Here is a 19,107-nt window from a genome sequence, read left to right on the forward strand (position 1 = left end):
GAATAAATTATTATTATTAAATCAAATATATTAAATACACAGTTATTTTATATTTTAATAATATTTCACAATATTACTGTTTTATTCTTGTATTTTTATCAAACAATTCAGCCTAGATGAGCATAAGAGAGTTACACTTTATTTTACAGTATTATTCATGTGCATTTGCGTACTGAGTAATTTTCATTAACAATACTATAGATTAGAATTAGGGTTTGGTTTAGGGTTATTTGCCTGTAAGTATGTACCGTTTAGTGTTATTACTATAGTAAGTACATGTAACACATTGGACACTGTAAAATAAATGTTCTTCAAGAGGATTCTTTAAAAAAAAAAGATTTTACCAACCCCAAGCTTTTGAACAGCTATGTACTTGGGAACGACTGTTAAGGCTTTTTTTAAAAACAGTGCCTCATTCAATATTAAGAACAAAAAATAAGATCCTTAAATGAAGTGGGCAGTACCACTACTGGCTGCAGGAAGCTGATGAAGGTACAAAAGCGTCCTCTCTCCTCCACTAGAGCACGCCGCACCGCCTGTTTCTCCGTCTCCTCCATCAGCAGGTACATGTCATTCACATCCTGCATTGCACTGTCCAGCTGTGGCTGAAGGTCCCCCCGGCCTAAAGGGGTGACAGAGAGCATAACAGAAAAGAAGGGGGAAAGGGAGAAGGATGAAACAGTGAAGAACAGACAGAATGAAAAAATGGCCAGAGAATCGGACAGAAAGGCAGGACGAATGAAAGAATGTAAAGGACAATCAAAAGAAAAAAGTGAAAAGGAGTCAGAACACAAAAGAATACACAGCATTAGATGAGAATCATTCTCTCTTCAGTCTCCAGCAACACGAACGCAATGTGAACACAGAACAAAATGAACTACTCCGACTAGCACCTACACAACCAATGTAGACAGACGCTTCTGAACTCAGCGGTCGAACATCTTCTACTCTTAATGAAACACATGGAACCTCCCAGAGGAAGTTAAAAGGTTAACTCATGCAGACTAGATTGTTAGAGATGGTCGTGACATTTGCTGAAGAAGCAAAGTCAGCTATCTGCAGTAGAACTGCTTCCAGGAACACAAGTGGCATGCATGATGGGAGGGCATCAGCAAAATCATGCACAAAGCAAACCCTCAGGTGTTATAATGGAGAAAAGAGAAAGGCTGTGATCTTAAATCAGCTGGCAAGCCGAAATGTAAGGTGGGGGTTAAACCCGATGGGCAAAGATCTGTCTAAAGCCGTGTTTGGGTCTTTTTCGAGTTGAGGCCAGGTTAAAGGGCCATGCAGAGTGACGAGTGAGAAGAATCTAAGTGAGCCACAGCTTGGTGTAGAAAAACATACTTACCCTGTAGCTCTATAGAGAGAGAGTAGATGAAAGAGAGAGAGAAGAATCCAAGAGAGGGTAAGGAACAGAGAGAAAGAGATACAGAGAGAGAGAGAGAGGAGGGAGAGCACTGTGTTAGGGTTAGTATTAGGAAGCAATTCAACTCATTTCAAGGCCAAATTGTTTCAGAAAAGCCAAACCACCAAAGCAGATTAAACCAAAACCAAATTCAAAAATCAGCCAAAATGTATGATGCAAAAAATCAAATCAAATACATAATCTTATCATACTGAATGGTCTTAGAAGGAATGAGATGCCTGACTAAACAACATAAATAGGGAGCTTTTCCTTTAACACTGGAGTCTTCCTAGTAACACACAGGGTTGTCATCCTATCTTCAAAAGGAGAAATTATTGGCTGCTGGGATATAAACACCAACTGCTCAGCAAATGAGGTGAGAGTTGCACTTCTGCGCTTCAGCCAGCAGATGGGGGTGCTTACATTGCAGAGGATTGATTCCCAGATATGAAGGGTCAGTCATTTCATTGAAAAACACTTCTCTGAAAAGCACTCTACACAGTCTCTATGAGGCTTTAACAACACTTCCGAGATTCAACTGCCCATCACCAACCATAGGAGCCACTAAACGCGTTCAACACTAATGGCATATGAACAGCAGGTTGTTCTGAACATCAAATAAAACAGCCAGTTTTGACCTTGGGGAAATGTCCTTGGCTTATTCCCAACACATTTCTGCTTTGTAATAGGGCAGTGTTATGTAATATTGATCCATTACTTTCACTGATATTGAAATGCTTGTATTCTAGTATGCGTTGTTTGAGATAATGTTACCATGATTAACATTTCTTTGTAGTATTGTAAAAAAAAAAAAGAACGAAAGAAAGAAAAAAGAAAAAAAAGATGTATTACCTTTCCTGGCTTTTTTCTGTAATTTCATGGTGTCTGACGATTTCTTCTTTATTTCATGACGAGACCGTTTATACTCTGTAAAAAAAAAAAAAAAAAAGTAGTATGCACTTTATTTTATGCTTCTTATTATAGCAATTACAATAACTGGTAACTGGGTGATAATTATACTAACCCTAAACCTATCTTTAAACTTAACATTAATCCATGTGGTTATTGTATACTATCCAGTGCATTCTTGGGTAAGTACAATGTAAGTACATGGACTGTAAAATAAAGTGTAACCAGCTAAAAGTGTAAAGCTGCTAAGTCACCTTTGGCATGGTCCTTGTCCAGTTGGTTGGCTGTCTTCTTCCAGTCTTCAATACGGTCCTGTAGCGGAGTGATCAGGCTCTCCATCAAAGCACTGAGAGCAATGAAGAGAGGATCATGTTCTCAACCGTTCACAGCTGAGTCAGAGGTTCTCATTCAATTACAGAGCAATATGAACATTCGCAAGGAAATCTCATCAACCCTGTGGCGGTTCAGAGCATGAGAAATGAAGACTTTGGTTTACAGTGTGAGGTATCCATTCATTAGCCTGTCAGAGGGAGCTGTCAGCAGATGTCCTTTAATGACGTGTGAAAAGTGTGTGTATTTGTGTTCTCTTGTCTTGCCAGTGTCATCAGACTTTGAGAATGAGTCTGTGAATAAAGTGTGTTGGGATGTTCACATTTGTGCATGTGAAATAGCTCAGTGTCCTGCACTTCAGAACAAACAAATATACCTGCACCCACATATATGAAATTTCGATCAACGAGTGTGTGAAGATAAATATTCCTGATAAGGACTTAAATATGGAGCCAGAAGAGTCTCAATAAAGATAAATGCACACACTACAGTCACATATGCACACATAGGATTCATACATGCACACACATAATTCATAAATACACACACAGGATACACAAATGCACACAAAATTCACAAATGCACACACAAAATTTAAAAAGCACAGAAGATTCACAAATGCATACAAAATTCAGAAATGCACACAAAATTCAAAAATACACACACAATTTAGAAATGCAAACAACATTTACAAATGCACTCAAGATTCACAAATGCACAGGACAAGATTCAGAAATGTATTTCTGATGCACACACACATATATCTTGATTTACAAACTGCTTGCTGAATTTTGAGACTCCCTTGACTTGGCTCGACACACAAATGCCTTTTTTAAACAGGGAATGATCTGCAACCAATCAGATATCTCCCTTGTTTTAGCCAATCACAAGAATGCACCCCACGTGGGGGATTGTTTACTTATAAGCCAATCAGCGAACGACTCACTTTCCTCAAGCAGCGAACGACTCACTTTCCTCAGCGAACGACTCACTTACCTCACACAGCCGGAGACTCACTTTGCGCAGCCAGCGACCCACTTTGCGCAGCGAACGACTCACTTTCCTCACGAGTCACGCAGCGAACGACTCACTTTCCTCACGAGTCACGCAGCGAACGACTCACTTTCCTCACGAGTCACGCAGCGAACGACTCACTTTCCTCACCCAGCGAGCGACTCACTTTCCTCACGAGTCACGCAGCGAACGACTCACTTTCCTCACCCAGCGAGCGACTCACTTTCCTCAGCGAACGATTCACTTTCCTCACGAGTCACGTAGCGAACGACTCACTTTCCTCAAGCAGCGAAGTTGAGCGAACGATTCACTTTCCTCACGCAGCGATCAACTCACTTTCCTAAGCGAACGACAGCCGGAGACCCACTTTTCGCAGCCAGAGAGCCACTTTCCTCTCGCAGCGGACCACTGACTCTCTCTTCATGTAGGGACTGAATATTATAATTAAAGTGACTTCTATATTGCACCCAAAAGAATATTTAGATATATTTAAATATTCAAAAAGGTTTAAACATTTTTTTTTATTTTTACTTTCATTAAAATATTTCAATAAAATGAAATAATTGCCTATTGCAAATTTATGAATCCATGATTAACTTTTTTTTCTGCAGTCACTGGGCTATATGTATTGAGACATTTTTAAATTTATATTTAGTAAAAAATAATAAAAAATAAACCTGAATTGTAATCTAAACATCTGTATTTTCATACAATTTAATACAATTGCTGTGTGAACACTTTCATGTTATTGGCTTATAAGTAAACAATCCCCCCACGTGGGGTGCATTCTTGTGATTGGCTAAAAGAAGGAAGATATCTGATTGGTTGCTGATCATTCCCTGTTTAAAAAAAAGCATTTGTGTGTCGAGCCAAGTCAGGGGAGTCTCAAAATTCACACACAAATGCAGTGAAGTTCACAGACCGCAAGCAGTTTGTGAATCAAGATATATGTGTGTGTGCATCAGAAATACATTTCTGAATCTTGTCCTGTGCATTTGTGAATCTTGTCCTGTGCATTTGTGAATCTTGAGTGCATTTGTAAATGTTGTTTGCATTTCTGAATTTTGTGTGTATTTCTGATTTTTGTGTGCATTTCTGAATTTTGTATGCATTTGTGAATCTTCTGTGCTTTTTAAATTTTGTGTGTGCATTTGTGAATTTTGTGTGCATTTGTGCATCTTGTGTGTGTATTTATGAATCATGTGTGTGCATCTATGAATCATGTGTGTGCATATGTGAATGTAGTGTGTGCATTTATCTTTATTGAGACTCTTCTGGCTCCATACTTAAAACGTCAGCCTGGTCAAAACAAAACAAAACAAAGAAAAAAAAAAAACTAAACTAAACTTAACTTAACTTATCTTGACTAAACAGTCTGGTCATTATCAAAACAACAAAGCACAGCAAAACAAAACAAAACATTAACTATTGATTGATTAGAATACTAAGCTGATTTGTTAGAAGAAGAAAAAGAAACTGTTGACCAACTTTTGAAGTTTCATATTAGGGCTGTGCAAAAAAATCGAATGCTATTTTCATGCGCATCTCATCAGTAAAGACGCTCCTGTAATTAGAATTATTATCTCCAGCACGTGCGTTCACATCAGGGTTGCCAGGTTTTCACAACAAATCCTGCCCTGTTGCTTCTCAAAACTAGTCCAAAACTAATCGCGATTCCAGGAGGTTCCCAGATTTAAAAAAAAAAAAATGCTTCCCGGGGTTAAAATATAAGTTTTTTTGGCATGGTTGTCTTGGTAAAATTCGCATTTTAGGGGCTAAATGTCTCGTTATTGGTATGGGGTTGCTTCGAACCGCGGACATGAAAAACAATCGCAGACTTGGCAACACTGGTTCAGGTGATGCGGCAGTTACTCCACAGAGCCATAGTCTACTGACAACTAACACAAAATCGCTTTCAAAATCGACGAAGAATCGCCTGCGATTTTAAAATCGATTTTGTGTAGATTGTCAGTGAATTACGGCTCTGTGTAGTAAATGCCAACCAGTGTTGCCAAGTCTGTGGTTGTTTTTCATGTCCGTGGGTCGAAGCGACAATACCAATAACGTTATATTAAGCCCATAAAATGCGAATTTTACCAAGGCAACCATGCCATAAAACTTTAATTTTAACCCCGGAAAGCAATTTTTTTTATCGGGGAACCTCCTGGGAACGCGATTGGGCTAGTTTGGACAAGGTTTGAGGAGCAACTGGGCAGGATTTGTTGTGAAAACCTGGCAACCATGATCTTGAACGCACGTGCTGGGGATATACTTCTAATTACAGGAGCGTCTTTACTGAGGAGATGTGCATGAAAATCGCATTCAATTTTTTGCACAGCCCTATTTCATATATGATCTCTGTGTTAAAAATTCATAACAATGTTTTGCCCATATTTGTGCTCTGATATGTATTTTTTTGTGATATGTATATGCATACATGTACTCGTGTAGTAAATAGACTTTTAAACTATGACACACAGTAAGCAGATGACAGGAGAAATGTTCTCGCACTTAGTAAAATGGCGTAGTTTAGCCTCAATGCTGCGATGTCTCATACACATGCGGGTAAGCGCTGATCCGATGTCTCTGGTGGCACCTACAGGAGACACAAGAGACAAAAAACTGTCAGATTATTACGGAAAATTACACATAGGACACTTTGTAGTTCAATGACCAAAACCAGCATGGTACAAACAGTGGCTGCAGTCCAGAATGTTATGAGCTTCACTTTAATCACTAGCATTTTAAAGACCTTCAATTGTACAACTTCCAGTAATTCAAATATTTATCACTAACATGGATCAGTAGTTTACACTTGCTGCAGTCTAAATAAAAGTGGTTTCATTTGAAAGACTATCCAAAGTGTTTGTGAAACCTGTAGCCACAGTATAAATTAGGCTATTTTTAGTTGCAGGTTGAAAAAAAAAACCTTTGGAAAATCCTGACCCCAGTATTTATAAGAAGGAGTTTGTTTTCTTCCAAAGAAGGTGGCCTGGACATCCATTATGTCCCTTAAGTGTTTATATGTCAAACTGAATTGTTAAACTGAGAAGTCTGAAAGTGTTGCCTGGAACTGCACTAGCCCTTTAATTTAACTGTACCATGACCTTCAATATAAGAAACAAAGTATTATTTACAATGTCAAAACACTGTCTCACATATGACTGTGAAAATGTGAAAATTTGACTGGCAAACTACCTCAATGTCCTGTTTAAAAGAGTCATTGCATCAATAAACCTTAAAGCTGTATGCATCTCTATCACCAAAATGGCTGCAAGGAATGATTTACCCATCTCTTCTCTGCATTAGTACTTTAAGCTTATACACAATCCAGCAATACAGTAAATCCTGGTCTGTGCTGACCTCAGATTTCCAGTAGATCTCAGATCTCCAAACCAGTAATCTAGGCCCTTGTCAAAGAGGCACAAACCCTAAACAATCAATTCTGAGGCTCAAAAGGTAAGATTTTTAAACATTGGCCTGAAGACCAAATTTTGACCATGTATGAAAAATTATACAGTATAGATGTTTCTCCAACATTTTCTGAGGAGAGGAAAAGACCTAAACAAGGCTTAAATTGAATTGTTCAAAACTGAGAATAAAGGATTTTAAAATGAATGTAATACCATAGTACAGAATGGAAGAATTTGATGTTGAAACATTGAAACATTTGAGTTTTGACTTTTATTACAGATGTTCGTGTCTTGAAAAACAAGAGAATAGTTTGAGACATTCAACTCATCACCTTCAACTCAACCTTGCCAAGACAGAACTGCTTGTGATTCCAGCAAACCCATTGTTCCATCACAATTTCACCATCAAGTTAGGCACATCAACCATAACTCCTTCAAAAACAGCTAGAAGCCTTGGAGTTAAGATCAAGCCCTTTCTTTCGGAACATGCTGCACAACTCCTTGTTCAAGCTCTTGTTCTGTCCAGGCTGGACTATTGAAATGCCCTCTTGGCAGGTCTTCCAGCCAATTCTATCAAACCTTTACAATTAATTCAGAACGCGGCAGCAAGATACATTTTTAATGAGCCAAAAAGAATACACGTCACACCTCTGTTTATCAATTTGCACTGGCTTCCAATAGCTGCTCGCATAAAATTCAAGGCATTGATGTTTGCCTACAAAACTACCACTGGCTCTGCACCCATTTACCTAAATTTGTTACTTCAGACTCATGTGCCCTCTAGAAGCTTGCATTCTGCAAGTGAACGTCGCTTGATTGTGCCATCCCAAAGAAGCACAAAGTCACTTTTACGGACTTTTAAATGAAATGTTCCCTTCTGGTGGAATGAACTCCCCAACTCAATCCGAGCAGCTAAGTCCTTAGCCATCTTCAAGTATCGCCTTAAAACAAATCTCTTCCATCTTTATTTGACCCTCTAACTTTAACACTCACTATTCTAATTCTATTCTTTAAAAAAATCTAACTACCTTTCTAATCTTTTTGTATTCTATTTTCTTTTCATTTATCATGCAATTGTATATGTATGTGTGTGTGTATGTGTAAAGACCTCTAACTAGCTTGCTCTATTCTTTTTTTTATTCTATCTGTTTTCTTTTTATTTATTATATTATTTAAAATCCCATGCTACGTGTACTGTGTTAAGCTAACTGAGACTTGTTATAGCACTTATATATCATTGCTCTTTTTGTTGTTTTTGATTGCTTCCACTGTCTTCATCTGTAAGTCGCTTTGGATAAAAGCGTCTGCTAAATGAATAAATGTAATGTAAAAGTAAATGTAATCTCATTGCTGTCTATAAGAAACAACTAAGATTTAAAAGATCTCATTTGACATTTTCTCTACTAAAAATTAGCTTTGCTAGTAACATAGTTACTTTTACACTGAATTGTACACAAAATGACTTGCACACAAACAAAAAGCACATATTGTATACACACACAAATCAATTCTGAAAGTCATACACATCATTCTCAGAGAGCAAATGAGTCAGTGAAGCAATAACATTAAAGCTAATTAACTTTTAAAGAATCAGACCAAAGAAAAATACCAAACACTATTCATATATACATATGTGTGTGTGTGTGTGTGTGTGTGTGTGTGTGTGTGTGTGTGTGTGTGTGTGTGTGTGTGTGTGTGAGTGTGTACTTGTTTTTCCATTCTGGTGGGGACTTAAACCTGAATACACACAGACTCATGGGGACTCCTGTCACATATACCTAAATTGAGGTCCCCACGGGTAAATAAGCTAATAAATTACACAGAATGAAGTTTCTTGAAAATCTAAAAATGCAGAAAGTTTCCTGTGAGGGTTAAGTTTAGGTGTAGGGTTGGTGTAGGGCGATAGAAAATACGGTCTGTACAGTACAAAAACCATTACGTGTATGGAGAGTCCCCACAAGGATAGCTGTGTATGAGAGAGAGAGAGCCTGGTAAAAATGCTCGTTTTAGATGAAAATGTCATATGGCTTTTTCAGCTGAATTCTTCATTAATATAAACACGTATAAGACATATAGTCAGTGCATGGGACAAACAATTGTCAAGCCATTGACTGTCTATTATCCATTGCCATTTTGCCTTTTACAACAGTAATGTGTTCACTAAAACAGATTTTCTGCATGGCTGCTCTGAGTGCAATGAGTTAAACATGCATGCATGTCGACACACACACACACACACACACACACAGAGAGAGAGAAGGGCAGACACGCATACAAACAGAGTGTTTCTCCAATGAGACTCCAGTTAAGGCATGAGAGAAGCTCCATTCACAATTAACACATTCCTACATCATGCCTCTTGTTCTACCCAGCAACCATTCATTAATCCATCCCACAAACACACACACAGAGTGAGATGATACAGTGCCTAATGTCAAAGTGCCCCCGTACCTTAAGATAGTGAGAGAAAATTACAACAGACAAAAACAGGGAGGAAAAAAGTGTGAGAATGGAAAAGGTGCAAGCGAGGTGTTCTTCACACATTTTAATTGCTTCTCAACCAATGAACAAAACCAGATCCTCCAACATTTTTTTTTTTCTTTTTCATTAATCCATTTCAGTTGAATGTACATCAAAATATACAAGAGATGATCTGTTGCTACTTCTGTTTTATTGCAACTTTAATGTAAATTAAGACAGCTAACATCTGGCTAATGTTACATGTTCTCCATGCGCATGCTCAGTTCTCCCACTGCGTGTCTGTCGCAAACCATTTCTGAGAAAATATCAGATTGAAATGTCTCTGATGGCCACTTGACAATGTCCGGCTCAGCGTGTGCTCTGAAGCAGTGTACTGTTGTTACCGCAGTAATCTGTACAGAGTAGCAGTATTCACAGAGTGCTGTCACCTCCATCTGTTACAGCAGTCTGTGTTTACTGTTAGCCTCATCATCAAGACCCGCACTGCCACACCAGCCCCCACATATTGATTTTTCTCACGAAATTTAGTCACCACCATGTGAAAATGACCATTCTGAGAAAAGAAGAGTGGAAAGAAAGAGCAAAAGTTGACCAACACTTGGAATGATGTAAAAAAAGTAAACAGATTCACCACCTTCCTCATAAATGATTGTATTTGTCTAATCAATTTCTTAATGCCCAAACAAAGTCTAAGAAATTTCAGTACAATGAATATATCAAATAAAGTTTAATGTCTGATATCTAGGCATGCATAACATATGTGGTAACATATACGTTATCTGCGGTTAATAATTTTGAGAATTACTACTCCAATATTATTATATATAATTTTACAATTATATGTTGATGCACATTACCATTCAAATGTTCAGGTCCAGTACAATTTTAATGATTTGATTGATTGATTTTTTTTTTTTTTTTTTTTTTATAAATATTGTTCAGTTTATTTACTTTCTATACATAAAAGAATCCTAAAATACTTAATCTAAGTTTCTAAAAATATTAGGCAGCATAACTGTTTTTTGATACCAAACTTGAGCACTATAATTTTCCAGTATTGTATACTTAAAGGGGTCATATGAGTTTGCTAAAAAACCATTAGTTTGTGTATTTGGTGTAATGGAATGTGTTTACGTATGTGGATTAAGGTTAAAAAAACACATTATCTTCCACATACTGTACGTTATTGTTGATCCTCTATGCCCCGACTTTCTGAAATGCGTAAATTTTTACAAAGCTGATCGGGCTGAAAAGTGAAGTAAATGCTGATTTGCCAGCTATCAAGTGCATTGTGATTGGCCGAATGCCTCAAGCATGTGACGGAAATGTTATGAAATGCCGTCTCCCGGCACGATGAGACAAAAACAATAAAACTTATTATAAACGCGGCATTTGTTGCATCCAATGGGGACTTAATTACTGATTATAATGACTTATACTGTCTTTTTATGTGTTGTGTTGCGTATCGCCAGAGACAATTTATAAAAGACATGCCACTTCCTCAATCCTCCATACAACTATACAAGGAAAACCCATAATGGCAAAGATGGCCCACCCCTCATGCTGGAAAGCCAATCATCTGCTTTTAACAGTCAAACCATTAAACATTTGAGCCTATAGTCTGGTTCCACTGACGCATACGCACAGTTGAGGTTTTGCGACAGCGGAGACGATTTGGCGACAGCGTGTTGTGGTGTGTGCAAGATCAGATGGAATCCACATAGAAGAGGGTGATAACAATGCGAAGGCACCGGACTACCAAGGTAGTTAAAGCTTTTATATCGACCACAAATATGCATTTGTTTATGTGCATGGCACAACACTGGCATTCTGGATAGAGACGTAAATGAAGTTTGTGTCGTGAACCCTTGCGCATGCGTAGTAAAAGTATAACCTGTGGGGAAAAAGGCATTTTAAACCTTATTTTGGGGCTAAGTCATCAATCTTTTTTCAGCGATTTTTCTGCTGTTTCTATACATGCAGTTTTTATGTCCCTGTGACCAGTGAAAGTGCAGTTCAGACTCTCTGCCCATTCATTTAGATAGGAGCCTGGTCTTGTTAGTCTGCAACAGCTGCCCGGAGGGGTTGCCAAGATGGCGGCCAAGTGGCATGACTTGCCTAAAAGGCAGAGGTGGAAAGAGTACAAAAATATTCTACTCAAGTAAAAGTACCATTACATTAATGAAATTTTACTTAAGTACAAGTAAAAGTACCAGTCTAAAAATCTACTCAAGTAAAAGTAAAAAGTAGCTCATTTAAAAATTACTCAGAGTAAAAATTACTTAGTTGCATTTTAACAGTGGGATGGAGACAAAAACAGTGAGAATAAAAGTTATGCCTTCTTTCTTTGCATGAACTTTTGGGTGGCGTTATGCAAATCTTTACACATCTTGATGTAAACATGTGGGGGCGTGTTAGAACGAGCCATTTTATATTCCCGTGGTTGACTCTTAAAGGGAAATGAAATGAAAAATGAAACCCCGAAATGAAAATGTTGTCATTCATCACTTCATCAGCTCATGTTCTCCAGAATGGGACAATCACAAGCCTCTTGGTTTTTTTTCCAAAATCTCTTAAATTATGTTCCCAAGATGAACAAACATTTTATATGTTTGAAACAACATGGTGGTAAGTGATTAATGACATTTTGAATTTTGGGATGAAGTTTCAATGAATTTCATTTTGGGGTGAAGTATCCCTTTAACTTTTATAAAGAATATCTCTTGGATTTGAGACTTTAGTCTCAACTACACTGATCTTCTTTATGCACCAAGCGATTGTAACTCTCCAAAGAGAAAGGAAAAAATTAAATTGCATCATATTACCCCTTTAAGTGTTCACGCTCATTTTCTTATTTTTACATAAAGCTCTTTCTGATTCTGATTTACATCTTGTTTAATCCTTTAAAACACTAATGTACCTCTCCCGTCTCAGTGCGTGCACTCAGTTGCCATAGCTTGCGGCGCCACTGTGCTAGAGTTTAGCTTAGCACCATAAATCCTTAGGATCCAAGCAGGGGAAACACTTCCATGTTTTCCCTATTTAAAGACGGTTACATGAGTAGTTACACGAGAAAATATAGTGACACAAAATAAAACGTGGCGATTTTCTTAGCTGATAAAAAATTATAACTATAATGTATAGCAGAAGAGCACTTCGTATTGACTTAAATTAGAGGGAGAGGGGGAGGGGGAGTTTTCAGGAGTGATGATATAACTGTGCCCAGGTCGAAGTGCAGTGAAGTGCTCTTCAACCATACATTATAGTCATCATTTTTATCCGGGAGACGGGAGAGGTAGCCTATTTATCGACTCATCTAAGTTAAGGGAAGAAGGTAGTGGAATATGGTAAAACGTTTGCGTTTTTCTTTAACAAATCTCAAAATGAAAGAACATGAGCGATTTCATTTTTTTGTGTTTTATTTTTTATTCATTTAGACAAAATAGTAAAGATTTTGAATATTGTCCATTTACTGGTTATTAGTCATAACATTAATGTTTAAATAATTATTGACTTCAATTTATGGCTGATGCTAATACATCCCTTCCATCATGCATCAAAATCCATATTGCCCATCAAAGTCACCAGCTGTGTGCTCCATATACACCTACATACATATTCACAGCAGAATATCTGCTTGTGTTTCACTGTCAGTATGTACTGTATGATCATTTTCCATCATTTTCTATCTGAGACAAAAATGGATGAGATCAGTCTGTTGGGAATTCCTTCTGTGGCTTCAAAACTTAATTGAATAGAGTAACTGGATAAACAAGGCCATTTACTTGGCTGACGACCAGCAGAAAGACATGCAGAGCACTTACAGTATACAAGAGAGAGACAGTGGCAGGTCTATAATGTTTAGCTGAGGTTTCACAAATAGCTGATGTACAGGTGCATTTACTCAACCTCATCATCATCGTTAATCTTGACTTGCTGTCTCATTGTAAACAAAGCAAATCTGAAGATGAGGACGGTGGACAGAAACACCAACCGACTTTTAGCATTAAGACAGCCATGGAACAGTAGTTCCTAATTGAAACAATGCTAAATATAAATAAGTATTCCAATCCAATCCAGATGATTCTGTCACTTGATAGTTCTAAAATAGCAAAATTAGGCCAACACAGACTTTGCCCTCATGAATCATAAAACAATTCACAAAAACACATTCAACTTATGTCATGTTAATAATTGCGCATGTCATTTTTTTCTTTGTACAATAATTGGGCTGTCCCTGACTAAGGATTTTCGTAGTCGAATTGGAATTTTTGAATCTTGCTGATATTCGACAAATGGTCGAATCATATGTTTAGGGGCGGCGCAAAATACATTGAGTCAAGTCAGACAGTCGACAGCCATAACTACTAATGTTAACACACAGGGAACAAATGCCTCGCAGATACAAACGGGGTAAATAATGTTTTTATGTTTTGATTAAAAGATAGTTAACACTAAACGTCAGAGAAACCCTAACAATTCACAATTTTTATCAATGGGATTCAAATCATAATTACATGTAGAATATGCTTTGTTATTTATAAAACATAACGTTAATGTTAGGAGTTAAAGGCTAGCCCGAAAGCAAATGAACGTGTCTGCATGGCTCTGAATGAACTCACGAAACAATGTGCAGAAACACAGCAGCTAAACTTAAAAAAGTCACAGCGTTTTAGTATAATGGTGTTCTCATTATAATAGTATGGATGTGACAGTCCAGTCATAGTTATTCATATTCTTTGTTGTTTGTCCTGCTCATGCTGTGCGCTGAAAAGATATCACCGTAGTACTACAATGAAGTGCTTGACTCAAAACCAAACGCATCTTATATCAGGTAAATAATATATCCATGATATATATATATATATATATATATATATATATATATATATATATATATATATATATATATATACATATATATATATATATTATAACAGCCCATGAATATTCGACTGTGAGATCGGTAGTCGAATCAGGCTCTTCGAATCAAAGCATCAAATTTTCAACTACGTGGGGTCAACCCCTGTACAATAAACAGTATCATTATTGCAATGGTTCATCACTTGATATTCAATGTAAACTCTAGGTCATCAGTAGCAGTTGAGCAACAGTGGTACAGAATAGGTCATATAAGTCAGAAGATGTACTAAGGCATATACATTAAAGAAATGAAAACAGAAACATGTAATAACTCTGCAATGTTCAAGTAAGACATGAATTATGAGTGTTTTCACTCCCTGTATGGGCAGTTTCTACAGTCCAGCCTCTCTGCTGTTTCCAGGGCAACAGATGGTGGGTGAGACATGTAGAGCAGTACAGGTCTCAGGACAGACAGGCCAGTGAGTGGTGCAAAAATCAATCAGTCTGTGCAGAATGATGGGACAGATGCCACCATGACAGGACGCTGCGCTGCTCTCCAGGAATCATCTATTACTATAGCGGCCTTCTTTTAAATGATGCTGAAATCATTTCACATTTTTAAAAGTTTAAGCATTTTCACTAGATATAATGACATACTTTAATTGATAAAAAATATATTATAATAATAAACAAAAGAGAGAGCACAATCTTAAGGCAACTTATGATTAATTATTTTTCATTTTAGCTGAAGATTGTCGTACAATCTGCTTACACACAGGTTTTAGTTTAGAGGTGGGCCTTCATGTTTAACTTTCCAAACCCAGAAATATTACTTTTTTCTGTAACAAATCATACAGATCTGCCAGCAATTCATCAAAACGTGTTTTCTCATGAGATCAAGTTAGGGATAAAAAAATAAAATATTAAAATTCTGGAAAATACATATTATTTTGGCCAATGTAAACCACATGAACACTTTATTACTTTATTTTAAGGACTAATTCTCACTATTAACTAGCATGCATATCATTATCTTATTGCCTTTTTTAGTACTTATAAAGCACATATTAATGTCTTATTCTACAACACTATATTTTAGATCCCCTAATCCTACCCCACACTTAACAACTTTACTTACTTTTAGGTTTAGGTTTACTTTACTAGGTTTACTTTACTAACTATTAATAAGCAGCAATTTAGGAGATTATTGAGGCAAAAGTCACTTACTATTAACAAGTTAGTAGTTAGTTAATAGTAAGAACTAGACCTGTTTTAAAGTTTTGTTTCTTAGCATGAAAATCATGTAATGAAATGCTATCACTGTACATGGAAATATTCCAGAAAGAAATAAAATATTATAATATGCATTAAAAGTCAATATTATCATATCTTTCTCCACCTGCATCATTCTTCCCCTCCCCCACCATTCCTTTATATCTCCTCACTTCATGTCGAACCCCTCACCACCCCTTTCCTAGAAGTAATTCAGACATCCCTTTTTTCTCCATCACGAGACCTGATGATGTGTGGCGCATGTTGCCTCATGACTCCCTGTTGAGCTGCTGAACATGAAAGTCTGTCAGAGAGTCTTCAGCCTGCAGGGCCTCAAAGCCCCACATAGACCAGCCTCCACCTTTCCACAACATTCCTGCTCTCATTTCACCAGACCTTACAGACCTAACATTTGATATACACTAATAAATTACTACTGTTACAGGTGCTTTGATATGTGTATCTCAGATTAACCTAGATTTTAATTGGTGTATCTCAGGGGTCAGTCTTGGGCCCGTTCCTTTTTAATATATGTCTGTCAATGCTTGGCAGTCTCTTGAGATCGTTTGGCATCTGTTATCATTGTCTATGCAGATTTATATACATTCAAAAACTGATAAACACTATTCTTTCTGGCTGTTTAACTGAGATGAAAACATGGATGAATACTAATTGTCTGTGTCTGAACAGTGCTGTTATGCTCATTGGTTCCTGTCATAAAATTTCTGTTCACTGTACCATGTTTACTTCATATTGACACTTTACTAGAATAGCATATGTGATAATATGGTCTCCAGAAGTACGGAAGTATAAATATACATCATAGTCTGAGTTGTAGGAGTATAGTTGTCCTAAACCACAACAATCATATAAGATCGAGCCCACATCCATACACTCTTGAATAAACAGAATAGAACTGACAGAACAGGTCAACAATCACTGACGAGAAAGAGGCAGCTGTCAAACAAGAGTTGTCTTTCCCACACATGAATAAACCCACACACTCCACACATTTCCACACACATACAGACCCGGGTAAGAAAGAATGACCACTATTTAAAATGATTATTATTATAGAGCCTTTTTTTTAAGCTATAGGTTAACCTCAGTAAGGTAATGGTGTTATCATCATTTCCTCTCTCTCTCTAAATCACACAAAATTGTTTCCTTTGCTTTGCTCCTATGGCTTTATGCCCTTCCAGCTCTTATTTTGCCATAGCAACAGAAGACATGAAATCCACCGAAGGATTTGTGCCCGCCCTCTTATTTCTCACTGCACCATTCATATAAAGCAGACATGCACTTGCACAAACAAACACACATACTTAACATTTCCTTGTAATACAACTGCATGAACATGGTAATACTTTATGTATTCATAGCACATACACAAGAATAAAATCTATTATCACTTAACATGGAGCACAGACAATGATCAGAAGCGTCACAATAATGGAACATTTACACACAGCATAAAAGACACCAAGGCTCAAATACAGGCAACAATTAAGAACAAGAGACTATGAAGAACTGGGTCCTAAGGGTCAGACTGGTTATAGTGGTTGCTTGTTTGTTTGTTTGTACTGTATGTCTAAGTCCCAGTAGTGTAAACCACACAAGGTGGCCTAGTTACCAGGATGGTCTGTGTCTCCTAGCATCAGGCATTCATGGACATCTGGAGTGCCATGATTACACATCACTACAAAAATACAATACAAAAACAGAGAAAAATTATTATACTTAAAAATGTATTTAAGTAAATGTAATATAACATAACATAACTGACAAGTAAAGATTTGATGCCTCAGTGTAGGTCGCCCCGTAGATCAGAGGTTGTGGTTAATGACTGATTTTCACACACTACTCTGACAAATGTCAACTGAATTTCATATTTAAACTTTTCTTAAATCTGTTTATAGTCCATAACTGAAGCAAATTAATATCCTTAAACAGCGCTGCCAAAATCAGTCTGAGGACAAAAGATTCATTTCAGAGGATCCAGTGCGCCAGATGGGGGTGTTAACATTAGTCTGAGACTGAAGACAGGGTGAAACCATGAAACATTAAAATCACTGCAAACTTCATTGTGATCTTGTTTTTTTTTTTTTTTTTTTTATCTTGATATTCTCAAAGCAGGGAAATACAATATGAGACGCAGCATGTCATAAATATTTATTGGATTGTTTAAATTTTTACTCAAATTACTTTACTAAAGTAAGCATAAAGCGAAAATACACTCTATTTATGATCTAAAGGCATTTTACTAATAAATAGGATGAATTTTAATTAAATGCCAACTTTAAATAAATAGCTTTTGCAGAACAAAAAACAAAACTGCCAAGATGACAATGAAGTTATGCAGTGATTTTAATGTTTCAAGGTTTCATCCTGTCTTGAGTCACACTTTTTTGTTTTCGTTTTTTTTTATTAAACATCACAACTGGTGAAAACGACTTCTCTTAGGTTGTGTCATTTTTGGGTTGTTCCAATAATCTAGTTCACTTAAATCCAGTAACTTTCTTACACTTGACCTTAAGCTTGCATTCAGATCAGCCTTCCTGCAAACAATAACCAAAAGACTCATGTCCCCTTACCACTTTTTTTCTTATCTTTTTTTGATAATCCATTTCACTTGGATACATGTCACAATACAGAAGAAAAGATCCATCGCCACTTCTGTTATATTGCAACTTTAAGCATAAATCTCCATGTTAGATTTATGCCTTACTCAAGAAAAGCTATGAAGGAACAAAATATAATTTCCATACAGTATCACTGTATAGTCTTGATGAAAGTGAAAAGTGAAAGTGTGAAAGGCATAAATTCACTATACTGTAGTATACTACAACAGTACTCTGCTCTTTAAATGTGCAGGCTGAGGCAAAGCAGAGCTAACAGGAAGAAAGAGAAAGACTGAGACAACAAACGCTGACTGCAGCAGCACATGAAATAGCATAATTCATGCAAGACTTGATTCCCCTCTCAGCATGCTTCTATACCTCAGAGCTTCTGCCCCCAAAAACTGCTTCTGATTAGACTGAGATGCTCAGAAAGCACAGCATAAAGAATCACAGAAAATTTCTAACACTGAAATCTGCATCAGACCTGACACTGCGTGAATTTCATCAAATAAATAAAAAGGCGAATACATGAATAAAAACATGAACAGAAAATAAATGTTAATATACCGCAAAAAGTGCTGAGTTATTATTATTTTATTATTTTTTTTCAACCCAAATTCTGGGTTGAGACTTTTGGGCAATCAGGGTTGATCTGACCCAACTTAGGTTGAAAATCATTCATTATCATTAATCCAACAGTGCTGGGCTGAAAATGTGGACATGAAAAATAGGATGCAAATCATGTGAGGTCAAACCATTCTCCGAGTGCCACCTACTGTATCTGTGATTGCAGAACTCA

General features: G+C 36.9%; 1 protein-coding gene across 2 annotated transcripts in view; it reads right to left on the reverse strand.

Annotated features, from left to right (window-relative positions):
- The window catches only part of LOC127961641 (protein MTSS 2), a 74,245-nt gene that overhangs the window by 16,740 nt on the left and 38,398 nt on the right, over positions 1 to 19,107 (reverse strand). For both annotated transcript variants that reach the window (XM_052560848.1, XM_052560849.1), the window contains exons 4-7: positions 6,170 to 6,254; positions 2,569 to 2,660; positions 2,258 to 2,332; positions 465 to 622 (exon numbers count right to left, since the gene is read on the reverse strand). In XM_052560848.1, coding sequence (XP_052416808.1) covers positions 465 to 622; positions 2,258 to 2,332; positions 2,569 to 2,660; positions 6,170 to 6,254 — 410 coding nt within the window. The remainder of the gene's footprint in view (positions 1 to 464; positions 623 to 2,257; positions 2,333 to 2,568; positions 2,661 to 6,169; positions 6,255 to 19,107) is intronic.

The sequence above is a fragment of the Carassius gibelio genome, chromosome B7 (genome assembly GCF_023724105.1).
Source record: "Carassius gibelio isolate Cgi1373 ecotype wild population from Czech Republic chromosome B7, carGib1.2-hapl.c, whole genome shotgun sequence".
Lineage (NCBI taxonomy): Eukaryota > Metazoa > Chordata > Actinopteri > Cypriniformes > Cyprinidae > Carassius > Carassius gibelio.